Source organism: Meriones unguiculatus, chromosome 4, assembly GCF_030254825.1.
Source record: "Meriones unguiculatus strain TT.TT164.6M chromosome 4, Bangor_MerUng_6.1, whole genome shotgun sequence".
Lineage (NCBI taxonomy): Eukaryota > Metazoa > Chordata > Mammalia > Rodentia > Muridae > Meriones > Meriones unguiculatus.
Genome location: NC_083352.1, coordinates 37,009,505 through 37,029,879, shown reverse-complemented (window position 1 = coordinate 37,029,879; position 20,375 = coordinate 37,009,505). Strand labels below are relative to the sequence as shown.

General features: G+C 39.8%; 1 protein-coding gene across 36 annotated transcripts in view; it reads right to left on the bottom strand.

Annotated features, from left to right (window-relative positions):
* The window catches only part of Sorbs2 (sorbin and SH3 domain containing 2), a 313,230-nt gene that overhangs the window by 64,336 nt on the left and 228,519 nt on the right, over window positions 1-20,375 (bottom strand). For 21 of the 36 annotated variants that reach the window (XM_060381680.1, XM_060381679.1, XM_060381681.1 and 18 more), the window contains 4 exons: window positions 19,899-19,991; window positions 15,961-15,987; window positions 15,581-15,705; window positions 736-874 (listed from right to left, as the gene is read on the bottom strand). In XM_060381680.1, the coding sequence (XP_060237663.1) occupies window positions 736-874; window positions 15,581-15,705; window positions 15,961-15,987; window positions 19,899-19,991 (384 nt within the window). The remainder of the gene's footprint in view (window positions 1-735; window positions 875-15,580; window positions 15,706-15,960; window positions 15,988-19,898; window positions 19,992-20,375) is intronic. The other 15 variants (XM_060381676.1, XM_060381674.1, XM_060381690.1 and 12 more) reach the window with 3 other exon arrangements.

Here is a 20,375-nt window from a genome sequence, read left to right as displayed (position 1 = left end):
ATAGGTGGCTGCATAAGAGTGTTTCTATCTTTATGAAGCATAGAACTTTCCCAGGACACTCTAAATTAGAGTTTACAATACCCACAAAAATCACATGCTTAAAGTTATGTAACAAACTCTCATATTTTCACTGTTTATATAACTTAAAACATATGCAAAATCTACTTATTGTGTCTAAAGTCAAGGTCTATCTATACTTGAGTGTTTATATTTTTTGATCGGCAGAATGGGGAGAACTGTGCTAAGACAGGCAATGGGATGATGACTGATGGTCTTCAAACATCAGTTTGAATAGTTTAGGACTGTGGTCCAGCACTTTAGCATTTTGCTGTGCTACTGTAACCTGTCCCTTGTTACATTGTTTTAATTGCTTGACAATTATCACCTTCAAATAGCAAGGAACCTCTTTGCTTCAATGTAGACCCTTCTATTCTAATTCCTCCCAAGTTAAGGTCACCAGAGAGAGTACATTTTTAATGATTTTAATTTTAATTTTATTTTATTGGTGTCAGATCCTCTGGAATTGGAGTTAAAGACAGTTGTGAACTGCCACTGTGGGTGCTGGGAATTGAACCCAGGTCCTCTGGAAGAGCATTCGGTGCTCTTAACTGCTGAGATACCTCTCCAGCCCCAGAGAGAGTCACTCCTGTCTTCCTTTGTTACCTCACATTTTTCTCTTGTGATATACAGTGGTCACATTAAAGCTGTTGTGGAAAACGTGATTATAGCTCTTACCGAGTGACCGTCCATGCTGCATGATGATGCTGGAGTTGAGTGAGGCTGGAAGGGAGTAGGCAGAGGGGGAAAATGGCCTTTGATAGTAATTCACTGGACTCACAGCACCACCAGAGTTGCCGTTGATGGTTATCTGGCTCTGAGCAAAGCACAAAGGACCCCATTACACATCTGCTCCTTTAAATGGCAACAAGAGTTTGTTTACTTTGAACACTGACATCTGAAGGACCAAATTCTCCCCTCCCCCACCTTCTCCATCCTTTCCTTTATTTTTCACTCTTCTCTATTATCAGAGGGCCTGTGAAAGCCACCTGCAGGGGTCGCTGCCCAATAAATGGGGAGGACAACTGAGCTCCCACAGGCTGCCCATAAGTGGTCATGGCTCTCTTCTGCACAGTGGATTTGAAATGAACGCTCTTGACGGGAGGAGAGGAGCTGGTTCACAGACTCAGAGCACCCTCTAATGAATCAATGTTTCCAAAACAAGGTGACTACCACACAAGGCAAGTGTTTGGATTAATGAGTCATGAAATGACCTGTTCTGGTAGCCACATACCTGGTAAACCATTGCAGAGATGTTAAAACACTGGTGACCCCCCCCCTGCTTCAACCTCTCTTAGCATTCTGGTTTCTTACTAAATTGAGTTGTTTGTTTCATATCTGAATATTCTATTTCTAGTGCTACCTGAAGCTTTGTTGAGACAATCAGGTCCTTCTCTTGTAGTTGTTAAAACATGCAACACGGTATTGATGACCTAGTAGACATCCAGGGGATATATGTTGTGATTGAGTTGAATTAGCTTAGTTCATAGAAAGACTATCTTTGCACAGTATATCACTGAGCATTGTGCAAACTGAATAATACATGCAGATGAGATAAAACATCAGTAAGAATAGTTAAAATAACATTATAGATACATACATATACACGTACAGACAGACCTAGAGACTCACAACTTATGACCTTTTCTACATTTAAAAAATAAACTTTGATTACAGAAGTTGAAAGAGAGCAGGTCTCACTTTAATATCATGCAAAAGAAAGCTAATTTACTTAAGTCACATCACATAGACCCTAAAATCAGTAAATATTCAAGTACAAGGATTGTACTCATCAAATATTTCTTTAAGTTATTAAAAAATCCTTCTATTTTATTTTTGAACTGGCCACTTAAGTGAATGTAAAGCACCGTACTTAACAGGCTTTTTGTGACTTGGCTGAACGATCTACAAATATTTTTTTTTGGCCTTCTTTTCTAAATTAATTGACTTTGATATGTCATAATGAATGAAAAGACATAATGGTTTTTATGAAAAAGTAAGTTTTCTAGCACAGTTGACTATTCCTTACCCAAATGCTTTAGGGGCAGAAGTGCCTCAGACTTCATGTGGCTTTATGTGCGGGATAGTCACAAATACATATGACATATCTTAGGAGCGAAGCCCAAATCTAAATACAAAATTAATTTATTTTTCATAGACAATTTATACATACAATCGGAAGGTAATTTTAGAAAACATTTTTCGTGCACTTGAGTTTTTAAAAATTTATTTTATATGTATGGGTACTTTGTCTTCATGTATGTGTGCACACTAGAAGAGGGCGTTGGATCCTGATAGAGGTGGTTATGGGGTACCATGTAGGTACTGGAAATCAAATTCTGGACCTCTGCAGGAGCAGTCAGTGTTCTTTCCTAACCCCTAGGCAGCCCCCAAATTTGTTTTTTATCGCAACTTGTTACATGAAGTCAGGTGTGGAATTTGTAACTTACAATGTCATGTTGGTGCTTAATATATTTCAAAATTTGAAACATTTTCACTTCTGGGTATTTAATTAGGGATATCCAACCTGTATGTTACTATACTTAGGAAATGTGTATTATTTTGGTGGCTTCAGTAGCACAAATTAGAGACAAAAGAATAAATATTGAAAACAGATTTACTCTCTTATTGGGTTGAGTTAAACATCTTATGGAAAATTCATGTGCAGCAGTGAATTGGGACTAGTTTCAGTTACAGACACCTCTGATGGGGTACAAGATTCTGCAGACGTGAGGATCCCAAAGAGCCTTCACTAAGGAAACTTTTTGTTGTTGAAGGTCCTGATAAAATTCCTTAATGTTGTTAAAACGTGTAAAAAAAATTTTTTTTTTCTGACACAGTAGGACATGGAGGGACCCACATCCACTGGGTACCCAAGGCTAGTCGCTGGACATGTGTGGCCAATGATAGCATGTATATGACTATTTATGTATTGTATCAATGAAAGAAAAAATATTCACATAGAAATAGACACCGGAAGCGGTTGAAGAGAGGTTGAAGAGATATCCATAGATATCCTCTGATTGAAGCAGATGCTGTGACTCACAGCCAGACTTTGGGCAGAGTGGAGAGATAGAAGGACCTGGAGGAGATAGGAGCTCCACAAGAAGACCAACAGAGCCAACCAACCTGGACCCAGTGGGGTGTGTGGAAACTGATGCACCAACCAAAGACCATGCATAGAGTGGACCCTGGTCCCCCTGCTCAGATGTAGCTGATAGACAGCTCAGTCTCCATGTAGGTCAACTAATAAGGGGACCAGGGACTGTCTCTGGCAAGAACTTTGTTGCCTGCTCTTTGATCACTTCCCCTGGGACCAGGCGGCCTTGCCAGGCCACAGAGAAAGAAGATGCAGGCAGTCCTGAAGAGACTTGAGAGTATAGGGTCAGTTGGTAGGGGAGGAGGGTTCCCCCTTTTTGAGGACTAGGGGACAGGGATAAGGGGGAAAAGGGAGAGAAGGTGGGATGGGGAGGGGGCTACAGTCAGGATGTAAAGTGAATAAATTAATAAAAAATATATATTAAAAGAAGAAAAAAAGGAAAAAAATGTATTCACAATTTTCAAAAAATGTATTCACAATTTTCAAAACTGGAATGACCCAGGAAAAAATACTGCAAAACAACCACAGGCTAAATTTTGCTAAGAGGGACTAAGACTGCTCATATCACTCATTCTTACATGACAGTAGGGCATGGACAGATGCACATCTGCTGTGTAGCAGAGGCTAGTGGCTGGTCATCAGTAGCCAGTGATGGGTTATTCCCGGGGGGGGGGATGAATACATACATATATATATATATATAACCAGCCACTTGATGAACCACCTCAAACAACTGAAAAGAGGTATTTGTAATTTTTTTCTGTAGTTGTAGAAGTTTTTTTTAAAAATATGGCTTGTGGCATTTCTCTGTGCACACAAGTTACGGTTTTATGTTTTGCCAGGGCATAGCAACGATGTAGCTCTGATATATATCCTCTGTTACAGAATCCATCAGGAATTTATGATGGTAACAATTTCAGGAAATCCCCCTCTGTCTTTGCTTCACGATGTACAAGAAAGTTTGCAGCATTTTAGGCATTCATTGTGGATGAAATTACAGACACATTTCAATGACAGCATGTATACAAGAACTATTTGAATATTGTGTAAATGAGAAAAATAATTGATGATGTAGAAATGAAGAAATACATTCATAGATCTCAAAACTGGGATGGCCCAGGAAAAGGACATCAAAACAACCACAGCCTAGGTTTCTATAAGATGGACTAAGATTGTTGACATCACTCACTCCTCTATGACAGAAGTGTCCATCAGAGGTGGCTGTCATCAAAAGAATAAACAGTAAGAACAGAGAGTACTGTGCAGTCAGAAATCCTGGGAGGGAGACAGGACTCAAACTGTTGAACCAGGGTGCAGCGACCTGAGTCCTAGGGGAAAGCATCACGATCCGGGTATTAGTAAGTCACAAGAGTTGAAACATTTTGGACTTTCTCTATAATTTAAGCATAACAAATGATGACAGTCTACTTCTTTACATTTCTGACACGGTGACTTTGAAATAAGCCACCTAATAGCATATGTGCCAGAGAAAAAGAGTGGAATGGGAGTCAAGCATTTTAGTGTAACCAGAAGCAGCACCTAAATGCAAGATGGGATTATCAGTAAAAATTTTTTTAGTACCAAGTGGGCTTAATGGGGATGAATCCAATAGCTTTCCCTAACAGATGGTATATAGAGCCGGTTTGCTAATCAACACCTATGCAGACAAAAGCGTTCGGCTACCAAACCAGAGAGCGAACAAGTGCAGTCCTTAACAAAATGGCGGAGTCAAAGGAAGGAAGCATAATTACATGAGTGGCAGCAGGGGTTGCTAAGGTGATGCCATCTGTCACAGCAGATCTCTGACCCCAGGTGGGGGAAGGTGTCTCAGAGCAATCAGTAGTGTCAGAGTTTCTCAGTTGTAGTTCAACCAGAATGGCTGTGGAGGACTCACTCTCACACTGGGAGGAGTGCTCGCTTGGGGAAGAGCCTGTGGCATGGCTGTGTATAAAGCTGTTAGGAGCTGGGGAAGGAGGTTTATATAAACAGGCTGAGAGGTCCTGGACCGAAGTCAGGCAGGAAGGCCCCAGATCATCAGGTGGTGGAGGTGGGCTGGAGCCGCTGCCTGGGGAGAGAGTGGGCTGGTGAAAAGCAACCACAGACGGGCATGAAGAAGAGGCATCTGGTGTGCTGTGTCTCTGTGTCTGTGAAGCCTTTACCTCCAACACATTGGCAGTTAGGTGCTGACTTTCAAGCTGAGTTTGAGGGAAAAGAATAATGAGGAGAGAGATAAGTCATTCAGTTAATACGAGTATCTGTTTCACACCACGGCACAGAAGGCAACCCATTGGCTTTATGTGCACACGTTCTAAGGAGATACATCCAGATGGATTAGATGTCAGACACGCAGGATGGGAGAGGCACAGGAGCAGGAAGAACATGAACCCAGTGCACTCGGAACAGAGGCCTCTGTTCCTTTAAGGCTGCAGTACAAGTTTGAGTAAGGACGAGGAAGCGTTGACAGGATGGAGCTTCCTCCTCCTAAGTTTTCAGGTTTTGTTCCTCATGATAGAGAAATGATGTCAAGTTTTCCACTGCTTGGCAGAATTAGTTTGTTTCTCAAGAAAAATATTGGACTCTGGCTTTTTCTGTTGCTTCCCCACTGTCAAAATATTCCCCCTCCCATAGAAATCTATTTGTCTTATTTTATTTCCTGATTTACTATTTAAGTTGATCAAGCTATAAACAGTTACGTGGAATAAAGGACTTCTGCCCCCTTTCTACTCACCAAATCTGTCCATTGGTTTTACCATGAAATACAAAAACAACTGAAAATGTAAATATGCTAGCAGTGTTAGCGGTGGGACTGAAGTGCGTAAACAAACAAAAACAAAAATCAGTTAGAATGGACTCAGGTTAGTTAGAGCTACTGTTGGTGTTGAGTCTTAAGAAAGGAGAAAGAAACTGAAGGAGAAATAAAAGGTTTAAGAACTCCAAAGCTGCGTGTAACCCAAGAGTTTGAAAACCAGGAAGGGACCAACTAAGCAGGGAGAGAAAGATGCCCATTAAAAGGTTTTGTTGTCTGTCTGTTACATCCCTGATGTCAGACATAATGGACATCCAACTTAATGAATGCATAAGTGAGGCAGAAGCATTGTCCTCATCCATTTAATTTCGAAGACATTTTCCTTGCTTTTCTTTTTCTTTCTTTCATTGTGTGGAGTGTCTGAGGTATATAAGATGGCTAAAAATATTATGGGATACTAGTACAAAGATAAAGGAATGAATAAGACTATATAAACTCCTAGATACTGCCTGGTAAAGATTTTAATGGCACCAGTTGCTATTCATAGCTAACTGTAATTTTCAGAAAAGCTGATGTCATGCAGCCTGCTGATCTTATTAAAGTCATATTTTCCTCTCACTTTTAATTAGATACTGAAAAATCCACTATTTTAAAAGGTTGGGTCATAGATCACGTAGGAATTGGCTGAAAACTATTGGTTCTTAGAAAAATACACAATTTATATATGCATAAAATTTTACATAAACTCCAGGGCTCATGGATACTCCAAAGTACATTCTTGACTGAACAACATTAAGAAAAATTCAGTGAGGGATTGGAAGTCATAGTTTCTTGTTCTGGTTTTATTTACAAAGCTTAATGACATTGTTTAAGCAGATCCACTTAACATGTGATTAAAAAGCTAAACTAAACTGTGAGCTTTGTTTTTTCTTTTTTTTAAAAAAGCCCTCTGTATTTAACTAATAGAAAGCTTAGTTACCTTGAAATAAAAAATATAATAAATACGTATCCCTTGTATTACCTTGTTTCCAATAGTAGATTTCATTGGAGGAGTTATTTGATATGCAAATATAATATTTTTTATTTAATACATTAAATGTTTGCTTCAGGTCTAAAGAAGTCTATGGAAAGTGCCAATAAAGTTGCTTAATAGAAAGCAGTACCCCCAGGACAGTCCCCACATCCACTCTCTTTCTGGTTTTGCCTCTATGCTAAGCGACGATCCATGCTTGATAAGAGAAATCACAAAGATTTCTTAAGTCGTTTATTCAGATGACACTACTTTTCCTTTAGACTTTGACTTTCATGAAGTTGACTTGCTCGTGTCTTTCAGCCTGACACATGAGAAGCTGAAGCAATAATCTTTCCATCATCACCATGGTCACGGTCATGTCATTATAGCTGTTTTCGTGCACTGTTGGACATGGGGATGGTCCTTCCTACGTTTTTCTTTCAAAGAGAATGACCACACACACACACACACACACACACACACCAAACCAAACAAAAAAAACGGTACCATTTCTCATTCTTTTGCTGCCGTCTGTTGTCTTCATGATTTTGAGTCTTTAGAGGTGGGCATGCACGAATACGTGTGTAGGGAACATGAAATACACGCTGTTTGATTAATCACACCACGCTTAAAATTTCTAGAGCTGAAATAATACAACCCTACCGTTGGCCACCCACAGAAAGCTTTGGAATAGCATCCTGTAAAGATGTCAACTGCTTTTTAAACTACTCGGTGTGAAATTCTTTTTACAAGACCCTGAGCTCCAGGTTGATGAACCACCCTTTAGACACAACAGGAGAGGAACCGTCTGTGGTGTGATGCTTATCCTGGGGAGACATGAACAAACCTCTGATCACTCCAGACGGGGAAATGATGAAGTATTTCAGTACGGATACAAAGTTGGTGCGCCAGTGGGTTTTATTAGGGTTACTTACAGGAGCGGAAGTGACTCAAAGACACCTGTATCACCCCAACAGCCCATCCTAGCATGGGTAACAGTTTTGGAAAGATGGAAACTTAGAGAACCCTGCATGGCCTACAGAGAGCGTAATGGGCTGGGCAATGTCAATTGGTTTGAGTCCCTCCCGGGCAGGTTGGCTGATCTCTGTATCTTTCAGATGGTGCAGTGCATCTCAGAGTCTTCTAGGCAGCTTGGCTTGTTTGAGAGTGACTCAGTAGTCTTTATTGCTTATATAACCTTGTTGGGGAGCAGGGAGGGGCTACTGAAACTGGTTAGTTTTAGGGACTTCCTTAGACTATTTTGAATGTTCTACGTTCTGTCCTAATGACTTTCCCTTGCAGGATAAAATGCTTTACTTCCCCTTAGAATATCCTTATTTCCTCACTTGCCTGTAAACACTGTCTTAAAATATCCGGTGGGTTTACATCCATTCACATGCCGTAAAGGGTTCCCTCCATGACAGAAGGTTTTAATCTTGGAGGAAACTGATATACCATGTCATCTCTTACATGTCTTCCTGGAGGAAAGCATGAGAAGAGGATCAAAAAATATGTAAAAGAGGGACGTAAGTATTTTCACATTCTGAATTAACCTGTAGTAGGAAAAATCAGCTTCAAACACGAATGGTTTTCCCACTATATGTAGTTGACTGCAGAAAGATCAGTCAAACTGACTAGCGTTCCCTTGCTTTCAGGAACATGTAAAGTGAAGGCATTCAAATATGGCTCACTACGTCACTCAGGCTTTTTATGAGTCCAAGGTGCCATTTACTTTCCCTAGCCATCAAGGCAGGAACTAGAGACACTGGCTTGCACCTGCCTGCTCTTCACTAACTAAGGAAGGGAGTCCTTAAGCCTTAACACACCTACTACTGTAAGTTACTCAACATAAGATCGAGCTGCTTGGTCCAAATGAATCCAATCCGCTACACTGGGAGAACTCATGGATGCCAATGGTGAGACAATCAAGGCAGAAGCTCTATGAAAAAGAGAGGGTGACCCAGCAGGGGAGAGCTGTAAGGGGTGCAGCCTCAGGAAGCCTCAGGGCCAACAGCAGAAAGGTATAGAGAATGTTCAGATCTCGTGGGTATGAAATAGCAGGAGCTGTGGCGTGACTTTACAGCTGAGAAGCTGTCGCACCCTAAGTACGCTGCCAAAGACAGGGTGTAAGGTTAATACCGGGAGGAGGACGGAGGTAGGAGAACCCACCGACCGTGGGTCTGCGTGACGTGGCTATGCTGTTTAATTTCCCTTGACCTCAGTTTCTTCATATGACAGTTACAAGCATTAATGAAACTCATCTTCTCCAGTTTGTGAAGCGTAGGATATTAGGAATAAAATATTCTTCCACGGTGCCTGCTGTACTGACACAGCTGTTCAGAAGCATCACAATTTGAAAATGATAGTGCATAATAGAAGGCAATGCTTTGTACAAAGCCAAGACCAGGGTAGGGAAAGAAACAATTATGTGAAAGTCGTCGTATAGAGGAAGAAGAAAAGTTCACCTCTTTTGCCCCATGGGATAAACACAGAAAATTTAAAGAAGGCAGATTATGACTCAGTCTAAGAATTGCTTCCAATAAGTAGATCTCAGAATTCCTAAGCACTAGATTGCTGCTCTATAAACTAGTGGAGCACCTCATTATCTGTATTCAGGAAAGGGATCACTGTTCATCTGGCAGAAGATGGGGAACTTACATGATATCTAAATTCATATTCTTCTCCTCCCATGCTGTAGTGTTCAATTATTTTAACACTCCCCCAACTGGAAATTCACCACAGACTCATTCAACTACAAACATAGCAAACCCACAAAGATGTTACAGGATATTGATTGGCCGTACAATGGGAGACATCAATGGTCTCGGCTGGCCGTGGTGGGGGTGCAGAAAATGTGCTCTGAAGTTTTGTGTTCCATCATCTAATGTGGCTAACATTTATGTATTACTCATTGTCTTAGGGTTTCTACTGCTGTGATAAAAATACCACAACCAAAAGCAACTTGGGGGGAAAAAGGGCATATTTCATCTTACAGCGCAGTCAGTCTATCATCCAGAAGAGTCAGGACAGGAATTCCACACAGGAACCTGGAGGCAGGAGCTGATGCAGTGGCCATGGAAGAGAACTGCTTACTAGTTTGCTCAGTTTGCATTCTTATAGCAACTTGGGGGTGGCGCCACCCACAGTGAGCAAGACCTTCCTAGATCAATCATCAGTCAAGAGAATCAGCCGCAGGCTCGGCTACGAGCCAATCTGGTGGAGACATTTTCCCAATTGAGGTTTTCTCTTCCAAAATGACCCTAGCTTGAGCCAAGTTGACATAAAACTAGCCATTGCACTCTGCCTTCCTTAATTCCTACATATTGATCCCATGGAGCAAAAGAGAAGAGCTCTCTCCTTCATCTACATGGCACTGATGGACATTCATCATCGAATTCTCAGCATCTGTGCAGTGGCAGCTGGAGGAGTTATGCTCTGACCAATGACTGTTTATGACACACCACACTTGGAAGGGCCAAGTTTATCTTTCAGAAGCAAAGGGCACAGCACTTACAAATACCATGGAAAGCCTCAGCGTGGCTATCCGTCATCTTTCCTAAGCATTTGGCTTACATTTGTATTCATCTAACATGAACAACAATGATATTTTTAGCAGGAGAAGATTTGTTCAGACAAAAGGTCAACATACCTCATTTGTGGTCTTTCTATACATGCACTGTAGGAGCTATTATTTAAAACATGCAGCTTGTAAAATCATCTGTCCAACTTGTCAGGCATAGGGAATAACCCTAACAGTAGCCTGTAATCATACTTTTTCACTAATTGTCAGACTCTAACATATATGTAAATGAAACTCCTAAAATACTAAAATTTACTTTTCCTATTTTAGAATAGGTTTGTTTCTTGGATCTGTTAATTTCTTGGGAGAGTAGTTTATATATGTATATATTTATGTATACACACACACACACACACACACACACACATATATATTAGCTTATAGCCCTTGACATTTACTATGTCTTCCTGCTAAAATCTGGAATGTAAAACTATTGTAAAAGACCATTAGACAGAAAATGAAACTTAAAATTAAGTATACCATAGTAGGAACATCATGAAAATTAAATTTCCATTGGTGGATGAATTGATAAAGAAAATACGATCTCTCTCTCTCTCTCTCTCTCTCTCTCTCTCTCTATATATATATATATATATATATATATATATATATATTATATATATAATAATGGTCTATCTTACTCTTTAAGAAAAGGCAACTTTGTATCCATGTATTTTGAAATGGATAACCCAGAGAGTATTATATATGTGACATAAGCCAGTCACAGAACAAATACTACATGATTCCACTTACATGAGGCATCTGAAACAGTCAAAACAGAGGCAGGAGGTTGCTAATAAGCAGGTAGTCAAAACAGAAGAGGTAGTTGCTAGCAGCTGGGCAAGAGGGAGCTGAGCTGCTATTTGGGGTACAGAGTTTCATTTAGGCAAGACAAACTAATTCTAGGAAATTTCCATATGACATTATGTCTAGAGTCAATAGTTGTATATGGAACACTTAAAATTTGTGTAGAAAGGCCTGAGGGGAGATGGCTCAATTGATAAAGTGCTTGCTATGCAAACACAAAGGCTAGAGTTGGGATTTTCTGAACCCACACAAAAGCCCAGCATTTAGGAGCTAAAGAAAGAGGATCCCTGTGGGAAACTGGTAGCTAGACTAGTCAGCCACCTCCAGGCTCAGTAAGAGAGTGTGCCTCAACAAATAAAGTGGACAATAATCTAGAAGGACACCCAACACGTGTCAACACACACATATACATGCATGCATTTCACACATGCGAATTGCAAAAATGTAGTGAAGAGGGTAGATTTTATACATTCATGGCAAAATTAAGATAAAACCATGACAATTTATAGCACATTTTGACAAGCTGTAATAAAACAGTGCAACATACTAGAGCACACAATTTATCTGATGAGATAAACTTGCATTCATCTGTGAAGAATTATTGTTGAAAACATCAATTTACTTTCCCAAACTTCTACATAGTTTGGAAAAAAACTTTTTAAAATAATAACAGCTTCTGCATGTTGGAGAATTCACTGTGTAGAAGGTAGAATGCCAAATCTCCCATTCGTATTATCACACCTGGCGAGAAATTGTCTAAGACAAATGTTGTTATTAACCCCATATTATAGATGAAGAAACTAAAGTTCAGGGAGGACACACAAGTAACACCTTGAAAGAAGCCAAAGTCAAATTGGTTTCCTCCCTGTCCATCCTAAGCCCACTCTCAGAAAGCCTTCCTCACTTCTGCTTAAAAACTGCACAGCAGACATGAAGCATCAAAAGTTGAAAATAGAACTTTTGAGAGTAGAACCTGGACACATCAAGAAATCAATAAACATTCAATAAATGAACAAAAGTGATGAGGTCTTAAAGCTTAGCTTTGAAATCAGGCTAAGATGGTGGGAATTCGTTAATGAACCCCCACTGTTTCTGGCTAGTCTGGATAGTGACAAAATCATTGGGAAGGAAAGTAACAAAGCTATATTTTGAAAATAATTTTTGAAGAACCAAATTAGGTTGGGTGAATCAAGTAGTTAGGAATGTTCCATGTGATCTCTCCCCTGCTTGCTGGAGTGATATGTCATGGGTCACAGACAAAGCTATTGTTGGTCCTAGAACAGTTCTACATTAGAGAATCAGATTGATCTCACTCCTTTAGACCTTCCTGGGCTCCTAAGCTCCAGAGACATAGCTGCCTGTTTCTGTATGCCAAAGACTCATGTGCTCCTCGTCATCAGTGAGCGGCCATTCTAGTTCTGCTTCTTCCCAGCCGGATGCTATAGAAGCAACTTAGTTTGGGGCCTCACTTGCCTCACCTGTAAACTGCAGGCAGTAATAATACCGCTCGTGACAGTGAAAATATTAAGATAAATGTGTTAGAATAATGGCTGCACATGGTTAAATCTATTATTCATGAGTTGCCATTATTGTAATTATCAAATTTTTTAAAAAAAATTCATTTGGGCTCTCACGCTGAACATGGTGGCACAGAACTATAATTGTAGCACTCAGAAAGTAGAGACAAGAGGATGGTGATTTCAAGGCCAGCCTGGTATACACAGAAAAGAAGATATACATAAAACAATTCTGCTATGGAATAAACTTCATATGAAATTAATAGCACAGAGGGTGCATTATGATAGATTTGTAACCCCACCCCCCACTTATCTTTTTAATTATCCATGTTTAAGATTTCTGTACTATGGGCAGGTGAGGGAGAACTTTGGTGTCAGTCCTATCATCTGTTAAAGAGTTTTCTACAGCTTAAAAAAATTTGTATCTTCAAAGATAAATTTGTCTGGTCTCCAATAACTCATTTACTGGTGAGTTACAGTGTCTACAGTCCTGTCTCTGCTGCTGCCAGGATGCTCTGGGTTGGGAGGAGCTTCCAGTTTGTGGTGTTTTCTCTAACAGTCTCTTGTCTAGACACAGCCTATGGATTAAGGATTAATTATAATCCCCAAGTCTGTTTCAAACTCACGGAGAAGTTACTATGGATGTTTTCTTACACAGCCAACAACAAAGCCTGGAGAAAACTGTATAGTTTATCTTTAAAGCTTCAATACGAAGCACAAACTCAACACTGTTTCACTTTGTGGAGAGGCTAAGCGAAGAATGGCTTTTCCCTTGATAGAAATGATGGGTGTCGTTAGGATGGCGTTAGGATAGACTTTTACATATGTGAAAATTATGACCCTCCTGAAGAAGTCTAGGTAGTAAAACTTGATTCTCAGTGTTTCCTAAAATGGCCAACTGGTCATGTTTTAGTGAAAATGAAGGTCAGTTTACAAAATAATAAATAATGTCTTGCAATTAAGAGAAAGCATATTATGATTGAGAATTATGGTTTTAAGAGAGGCTATGGTTTTAAATAAGGGCCTGGCTTCCATAGGTCTGACATAAAAATAGGTCTTTGGTACCTGGAAGTACATTAAGGATATATGTGGTTTGCAGTGTCTAAGTAACAACTTGTCTATCAATGGTTTTCAAGAAAAGCTTAGAAAGAAGAAACCTTTAGGACACGATTTTTGTAGGGAAATTCTCTGTGCATGTATTTAAATAAAGAGGTACAAAGAATTGACTGAGTTCAGCCAATAAGGTTTGAAACGGTTTCTTTCTCCTTTCCCTTCCTGCTTAGAAACTAAGAAAGCATTAGGTTCCATACGAAGCTCAAACGCAAGGGGGTTAGGATCTCTGCCATCAAAGCACACAGAAGAGACTGGCAAATACAATGTACCGCTGGGGACTGACAGGTCGTGGCCTCGGCAGCCGTTTGTCTATCTTGCTGAAGAGGCATCTTTGCAGTCTCTGGAGGAAACTTGGGGAACTGTTCGTGGCTTTCAGGACCGTTGCCTGAATGGGGAGCTATCTGAATGGAAAGAGATGCTGTGTGTGTGTTAGGTCCTGGGGTAGGCGTTGGCAAGCAAGGCCTTTTCAGCAGCGATGGGCCGTCCGTGGGCTGGGAAAACTGCGGTGTATTAAAGGAGAAAGTCCTCCCTAGGTCCGGGTTATGGGTTAGTTTCAAGGTGGAAATGCTTCGAGTTTGAGAATCTTGCATGTAGTCTTCTTGTAGAAATGGGGCGTTGGTGTCTCCGTATGGTGTGGGATGGGAGCCGGAGGTCGGCGGTAGTGGATCAGTGATTTTCTGTGTGTATGACACAGTTGTGTTGGACTCCTCAGAATACACTACTGTCTGGTCAGAATCTCCGCTAGAATGCATAGTTCGCTGGAGAGGTGTGAGGTTAGCAAAGTCCTCGGTGCCAGACGGAGTTTGTGTGTTATTTGTTACTAATGGGTCTAAAATGTCACCCTGTGTTTGACTGGTTATCAAGGACCTACAAGAGCTCTCGTTTCTGGTTGGAGGAAGGGGTGCCTAGACAGCCGAAGGGGTTCAGAAAGAGAAATGATACAGAAGAAAAAATAGAAAGTCCAAGTTAGTCATGAGAGGCATAGTCAAAGCTACCCTGAAGAAATCTGTATATACTATGCCCTAAGCAGGCTAGACTGAGAATGAGAATATTTTGTATCTTGTTATTAATATTTTTTCGCAGGTTGGAAAAGATGTTTTATTTTAGAATACATTACAAAGACACTGCTTCCATCCGTAGTTTTAAAAGTTAGGCTAAAGGCAAAAACGCACCATCTCGTCATATTTGTAGACCCGGAGGTCTATGGTTCATTTAGTCACATGGTTTTTAGGACATTTTGCATGCGCTGTTTGCTGACATCTCAGAAGCTCGGCATCTGCCTCACCCATATTCATTCAACACATGGTGTATCACCAACTCTCCAGCTCTGAAATCTAAACCATCAGCTGCCCGAGCTTCAAGAATCTTGAACATTACGGTGGAAGCTGGCCTATGTTTAGAAGCTTCACCAGAGAGTAGAGACTAAATCAACAAGAACAACAACAACAATAACAAAAATCTACCTGTTTGGAGCTCATGCTCATGTTTAAAACTCATGCCCTGTGTTGTACATGTCAGTATGACAGGCAGAGCAAATAGAAAAGGCAGAAACATTTAAAATCTAGGACAGTAGGAATGAGGTCCCAGGGAGGATGAGAAAACAGAGGCCTGGGCAACTAGACACACAGCAAGCACTGGGCTGCCTTACCTGGGTTGGTGATCTTTTGTCTTGCAGGTTTGGTCGAACGCTTCTAAAGCCTTTTGCTGCAAGAGAGGAATACGTGGCATCTCCGTTCAGTGCCTCTGGATTTCGAGCATTGTAAGATCTCCAAGCTTTTATTAAGGGAAAACAAATTGGACACAGAAACATCTACGTTCACTTGAATTTTTTTTTTTTTTGGTGTGCTAGAAAATTGATTTTTTTTTTTCTAAAATCAAAGTGGTCTTGACACAACTGTGATTTAATGTGCGTAACAACGTATGAGGTTTAAATTTAACACGAATTCAACAATGTGGCTATGGATATGTAAAAGGAAAAAAAGTCCTTGGAGCAAGCACAACCGCTATTCACAATATGTTTTTCTGTACCTGAGTCCGGAGACTGAGAATCACGCCCTGAAAGAAAAGCAATATGGAAATTAATGCCAGTGTGAAACAGACCCAACACTCCTGGAGAAAGACTCGGCAGCAAACCGCATGCACTGTGTTTGCCGACATTAGCTCAGTCCTAAAGCAGGGCACCTTACGTGTAGTAATGAGAGGTCTGGGCCCAGTTTTAATCTCAACGGGCTTATCCTCTGTTAGTTATCTGCAGTCTATAACTGGAGCACATATCAAACACTAATTTTCAGCCATAATAATATTGCAACCATGTAATTTTAAGCGTATCATGGCCCAAGATTGATATAGGAATTCTGAACATAGAATTAAGGGATTGAAAAGAATCTGGCGTGCAAACAATGAGTGCTTTTTAGAACATTAAAGTAAGCCACCAGATCTGTAGCTGGCCGAAGCTCACCTGTAACTGACTGTATTTAACTGCTACACTAGATAGTGACTAATGTTTCAGTAGCTGCTTTGTTTTTTCTCACTTTTACAAAGACAGATGTATCTTTTACACTAGGTAATATTTTCATATTGTTCTCTGGAATTAAAAAATTTTTTTATTGTCCCTTCAAAGTCTTTGTTTATGCAAACATGGAAGCTGTTACAGTATATTATTCCATTGTCTTTTGGCTCAGAAGCTGTGGAAAACAAATCATAGTAAATAAGTTGCTTTTGGTACAAAACCAATTTTTTTTTTTTAACCACAAACTAATGGCCAGTTGTCTCAGAACTTTATATTTAAGAACCTCTTATACGGCCATCTGACGGAATCAGTTTGTACTGTTGGGGTCCATTGGTTCCAAAAAACCTTGATCGTGGAAAGCATCATAGGGGTACTTTAGTTTCACTGCTGTCCAGTTCCTGCATTCCTTTTACATGTCCCTGGGACCATTAATAAATTACTAGCCAGTGACTCTTTGTTTTCCTCCCAAATGCCTTGGGAATACCATTTTAGAATTTATGCATATATGTTTGGTCTGATAACTAGTGGGTTGAAAAAAAAGTTTGTTTTTAATTTTTTAAGATAAAATATTTAAGATGGATTTCTCTTTCGCTCTCTCTCTCTTTTTTTTTTTTTTTTCCAAATCAAGGGAAGAAAAAAAAATGTGACTCAGCCCAGAGTTGCCTGGAACAACTCCAGCCCAGGTGAGTTATAGAAAGGAACAAATTCTCATTCAGAACATATGATTATCAGCTGGAGTAAAAAATTAGTACAATCGAGTAATCCAGTAAAAATCCAGTATTTGTGGAAATACTCATGACATATTTTCTTGGTTCTATACCTAGAGTTTAATGGGGCCTGGAGTTAAGACAATTGCATCTCTACAGAGAAAACCAATGTTGTTTAGCAGTGTACAACACCTTCAGAATTCTGTTTTGGGGGCACTGAAGGAAATAGATGACCTGAAAACTGTGGTGTTACCCCCTGCAGACAAAAAGAACAAATCTGGAGATGTGAAAAAGGGCAGTGGATAGGGAGGCAGCATCAAACATGCTGTATTGTAGTTGTTTGCCTCGAGAATAGGACTTTTACTTTACTCTTGGTTTGATAAGGTTACACTTGAAAAGAAAGACATGAAATATATGCTGGGGGAGGAGCAATAAGGGCCATGTTTGTGGCGGTGCCAGGGATGTCGATGAGGTTGGGGAGAAAGGGTGTGTTGAGTTCATTTGAAAACACTTGGAAGACCGATCCCCTGGTTCAGAGTTTCTAGATGGCCAGCTCTGTTTACTCACAGTAGTGACCACATTATGGGGTTACAGACCCCGAGAAACATCAAGGGGGAGAAGCAGAGGACAGTTTACCTACACTCACCCATGGGTTACTGACCATGGTAAACTCTATGGACCATCCTACAAAGGAAATGTCAAGATGACACTTGAGTTGATGAATTTAGCATATATCTCAATAAATATTAAATTCTCTAGTGATGTTGAAACATACATTTCCTGCCACATAATTTCTTATAAAGGCTGCTACACAATGATCCTGGGCATAAAGGATCCTGATTATTATTAATTTTTTTCCTTTAAAATGTACTTAAAATTTCTTTGAAGATTTTATGTGTCAATATATGCAAGAGAAATAGTCTTTTAAAGTTAAATCCAAAATTTAAGGAACTGCTAAAGATCTTATTTCTAGGGACATAATGTAGGCAATAGATAGTTATTGATCATATTACTGAAGTTTATTTTATCAATCAACCTTCCTTCCTGTCCCTTTCCCTTGGGTACAAGGAATTGAACCGAAAGCCTAGTACATGTGAGCTAAGCATTTTACCACTGAGCTACATCTCATCTCTCACTCTGATTTGATTATTTAGAGACAGCGCGCCCGTTTTGCCTTAAACTTGCTGGATGGTCCAGGTAGTCTAAGTAGCCGGGGTCATCGGCCAATGCCATCAGGACTGGTTCAGCTGATTTTTCTATTTTGACTGTGAAACATTTAGTCTTTTCCCAACGACTTGGACAGTGTGGAATTTGCTTGTAGGACAGTTTTTTTACTCCCTCAAATGTGACCTGTAGTTCAAGCCAGTGCCATCCTCTGTGGGTTGTTTTTTTTATAAGCAATAACAAATAGGAATCACTAATGTGGAGAGTGCATAATGGTGATACACAATTTGTAGTGTGTATTGGTGATAACATCAGAGGTTTTACTTGGTTGAAATGTCAAGGATACTCATGGTTCAGGCTTTCCAATTATACAATGTACCTGCCTGTTACTTACTTTACTTCCCATCACTGTCATGTATCTAATGCATCTAGATAAGTAAGTCTATAGCTTTTGTAGTACCTTTTTATATTCATACATGCATGAAGAAACACGTACAGAGTGATTTTTAAACCCAAATAAGATTATATTACATAAATTACATAAATATTGCAATTTTCTCTTTGTAAAGAAATACAGTATGAGATTCCCAACTTGACATTTAAACTTGGACCTTGAAATCCATTTGTGAGTTGGAGAATAAGGTGCACAGCACCTTTAAGTTTTTTTTTCTTTAGTAAAGTTGAACCATCCTTAGTACCAACTGACCACTTTACATGTGTCTAGAGAGGACTGAACCACTGACTGAGAATTTGAGTTATTTAGAGACTCTATCCCTTTCTTCCTCCTGCTATATAACTAATTACTCTTATAAATAAAACCCAAGGAAACCCTAGGCTTCCACATCAACCAATTAGCTAACCAGTTACCAAGGGGCTTTGGATACTCCTGTAAGGGTCCAGGGACAGGCCAACCTCCAGTTGACCTTCCAAAGTTGTGGACTCTCTCCAGATAAAGTTTGTGCCTCAAGTACAGGTAAGTCATCACAGACACTTAATAAAAAGAGAACCACCTCAGAGGATACTGAAATATCACATCCCCAATTGCTTTCTGGTGTACATTTTTATCAGTGGGTTCATGTTAATCTAAACTGATCGAGATTTTGATATGTTATAAAGTATGTATGAGACAGATACGGGAAGGTCTGTTTTATGTTTGCAATCTTTGGAGAAGAGCCAAGTTAATAAAGATCCACTTTAATCAAGTCTCTTTTTCTAACCCTAAATTCTCAAAGGAACCGATGATATCTTAATAAAGTATCACATTACCTTAATTGATGAGACAACAAAAACTTAAATACTTATTAGCGTTTGAAGTTAACATTTTTGACAAGTGACTGATGTTTTTAATTATATTTTTAAATGTTTGTTGTTTTAAACAAGGTATCAGTTTCCTTTGGCTTTTTATTTTTAGAACAAAACTAGAAAGGATAGAAGCTATTCTCGGGATTAGAAAAAAAAAATAAGACTGTGTGGAGGACTTGAAAGGCATTTAGAGCCTTTGTACACACCCCAACGTGATGATTCTGGAAAGAGAGAAGTGAGGTGACACCATTCAAGTATGGCACTGTGCGTTAGTGAGGTTATACCTGCAGCCAATAGGTTTGGAGAACTTTGAACTCTCTTCACAGATGTTAACGTGACAGACATGGCGGCACGTTTGCGAGCACACCCACCGCTATCTGGAAGCAAAAAAATGATATAGCAGAGGCCAAGGCCACAGAGACAGCACATGCGAGGTCATGCATTTTAAGTGAGATGTGTCAGACATTCACAAGAAAGATGAACAGCTCAGCATTAGTAATCGTGGGATACACCTGCAAGTTTTACTCCCACCCCGAAACTAGGAGAGACACAGTGACACAAAAATGAAAAAAAAAATAACAACACACACACACAAGGGTTGTGCTCAGAGATAGACTTCAGTTGCTATCTCTAAATGCTTTAGAATGGAACAGTTTTAAATGAAATAATGCTTTAAAATGGAATAAAAGGTTTTACATTTAATGTTCAACATTGGTTCTTTAATAAAATTCCAGACATAGAGCTCTGTATTTGTTTACATG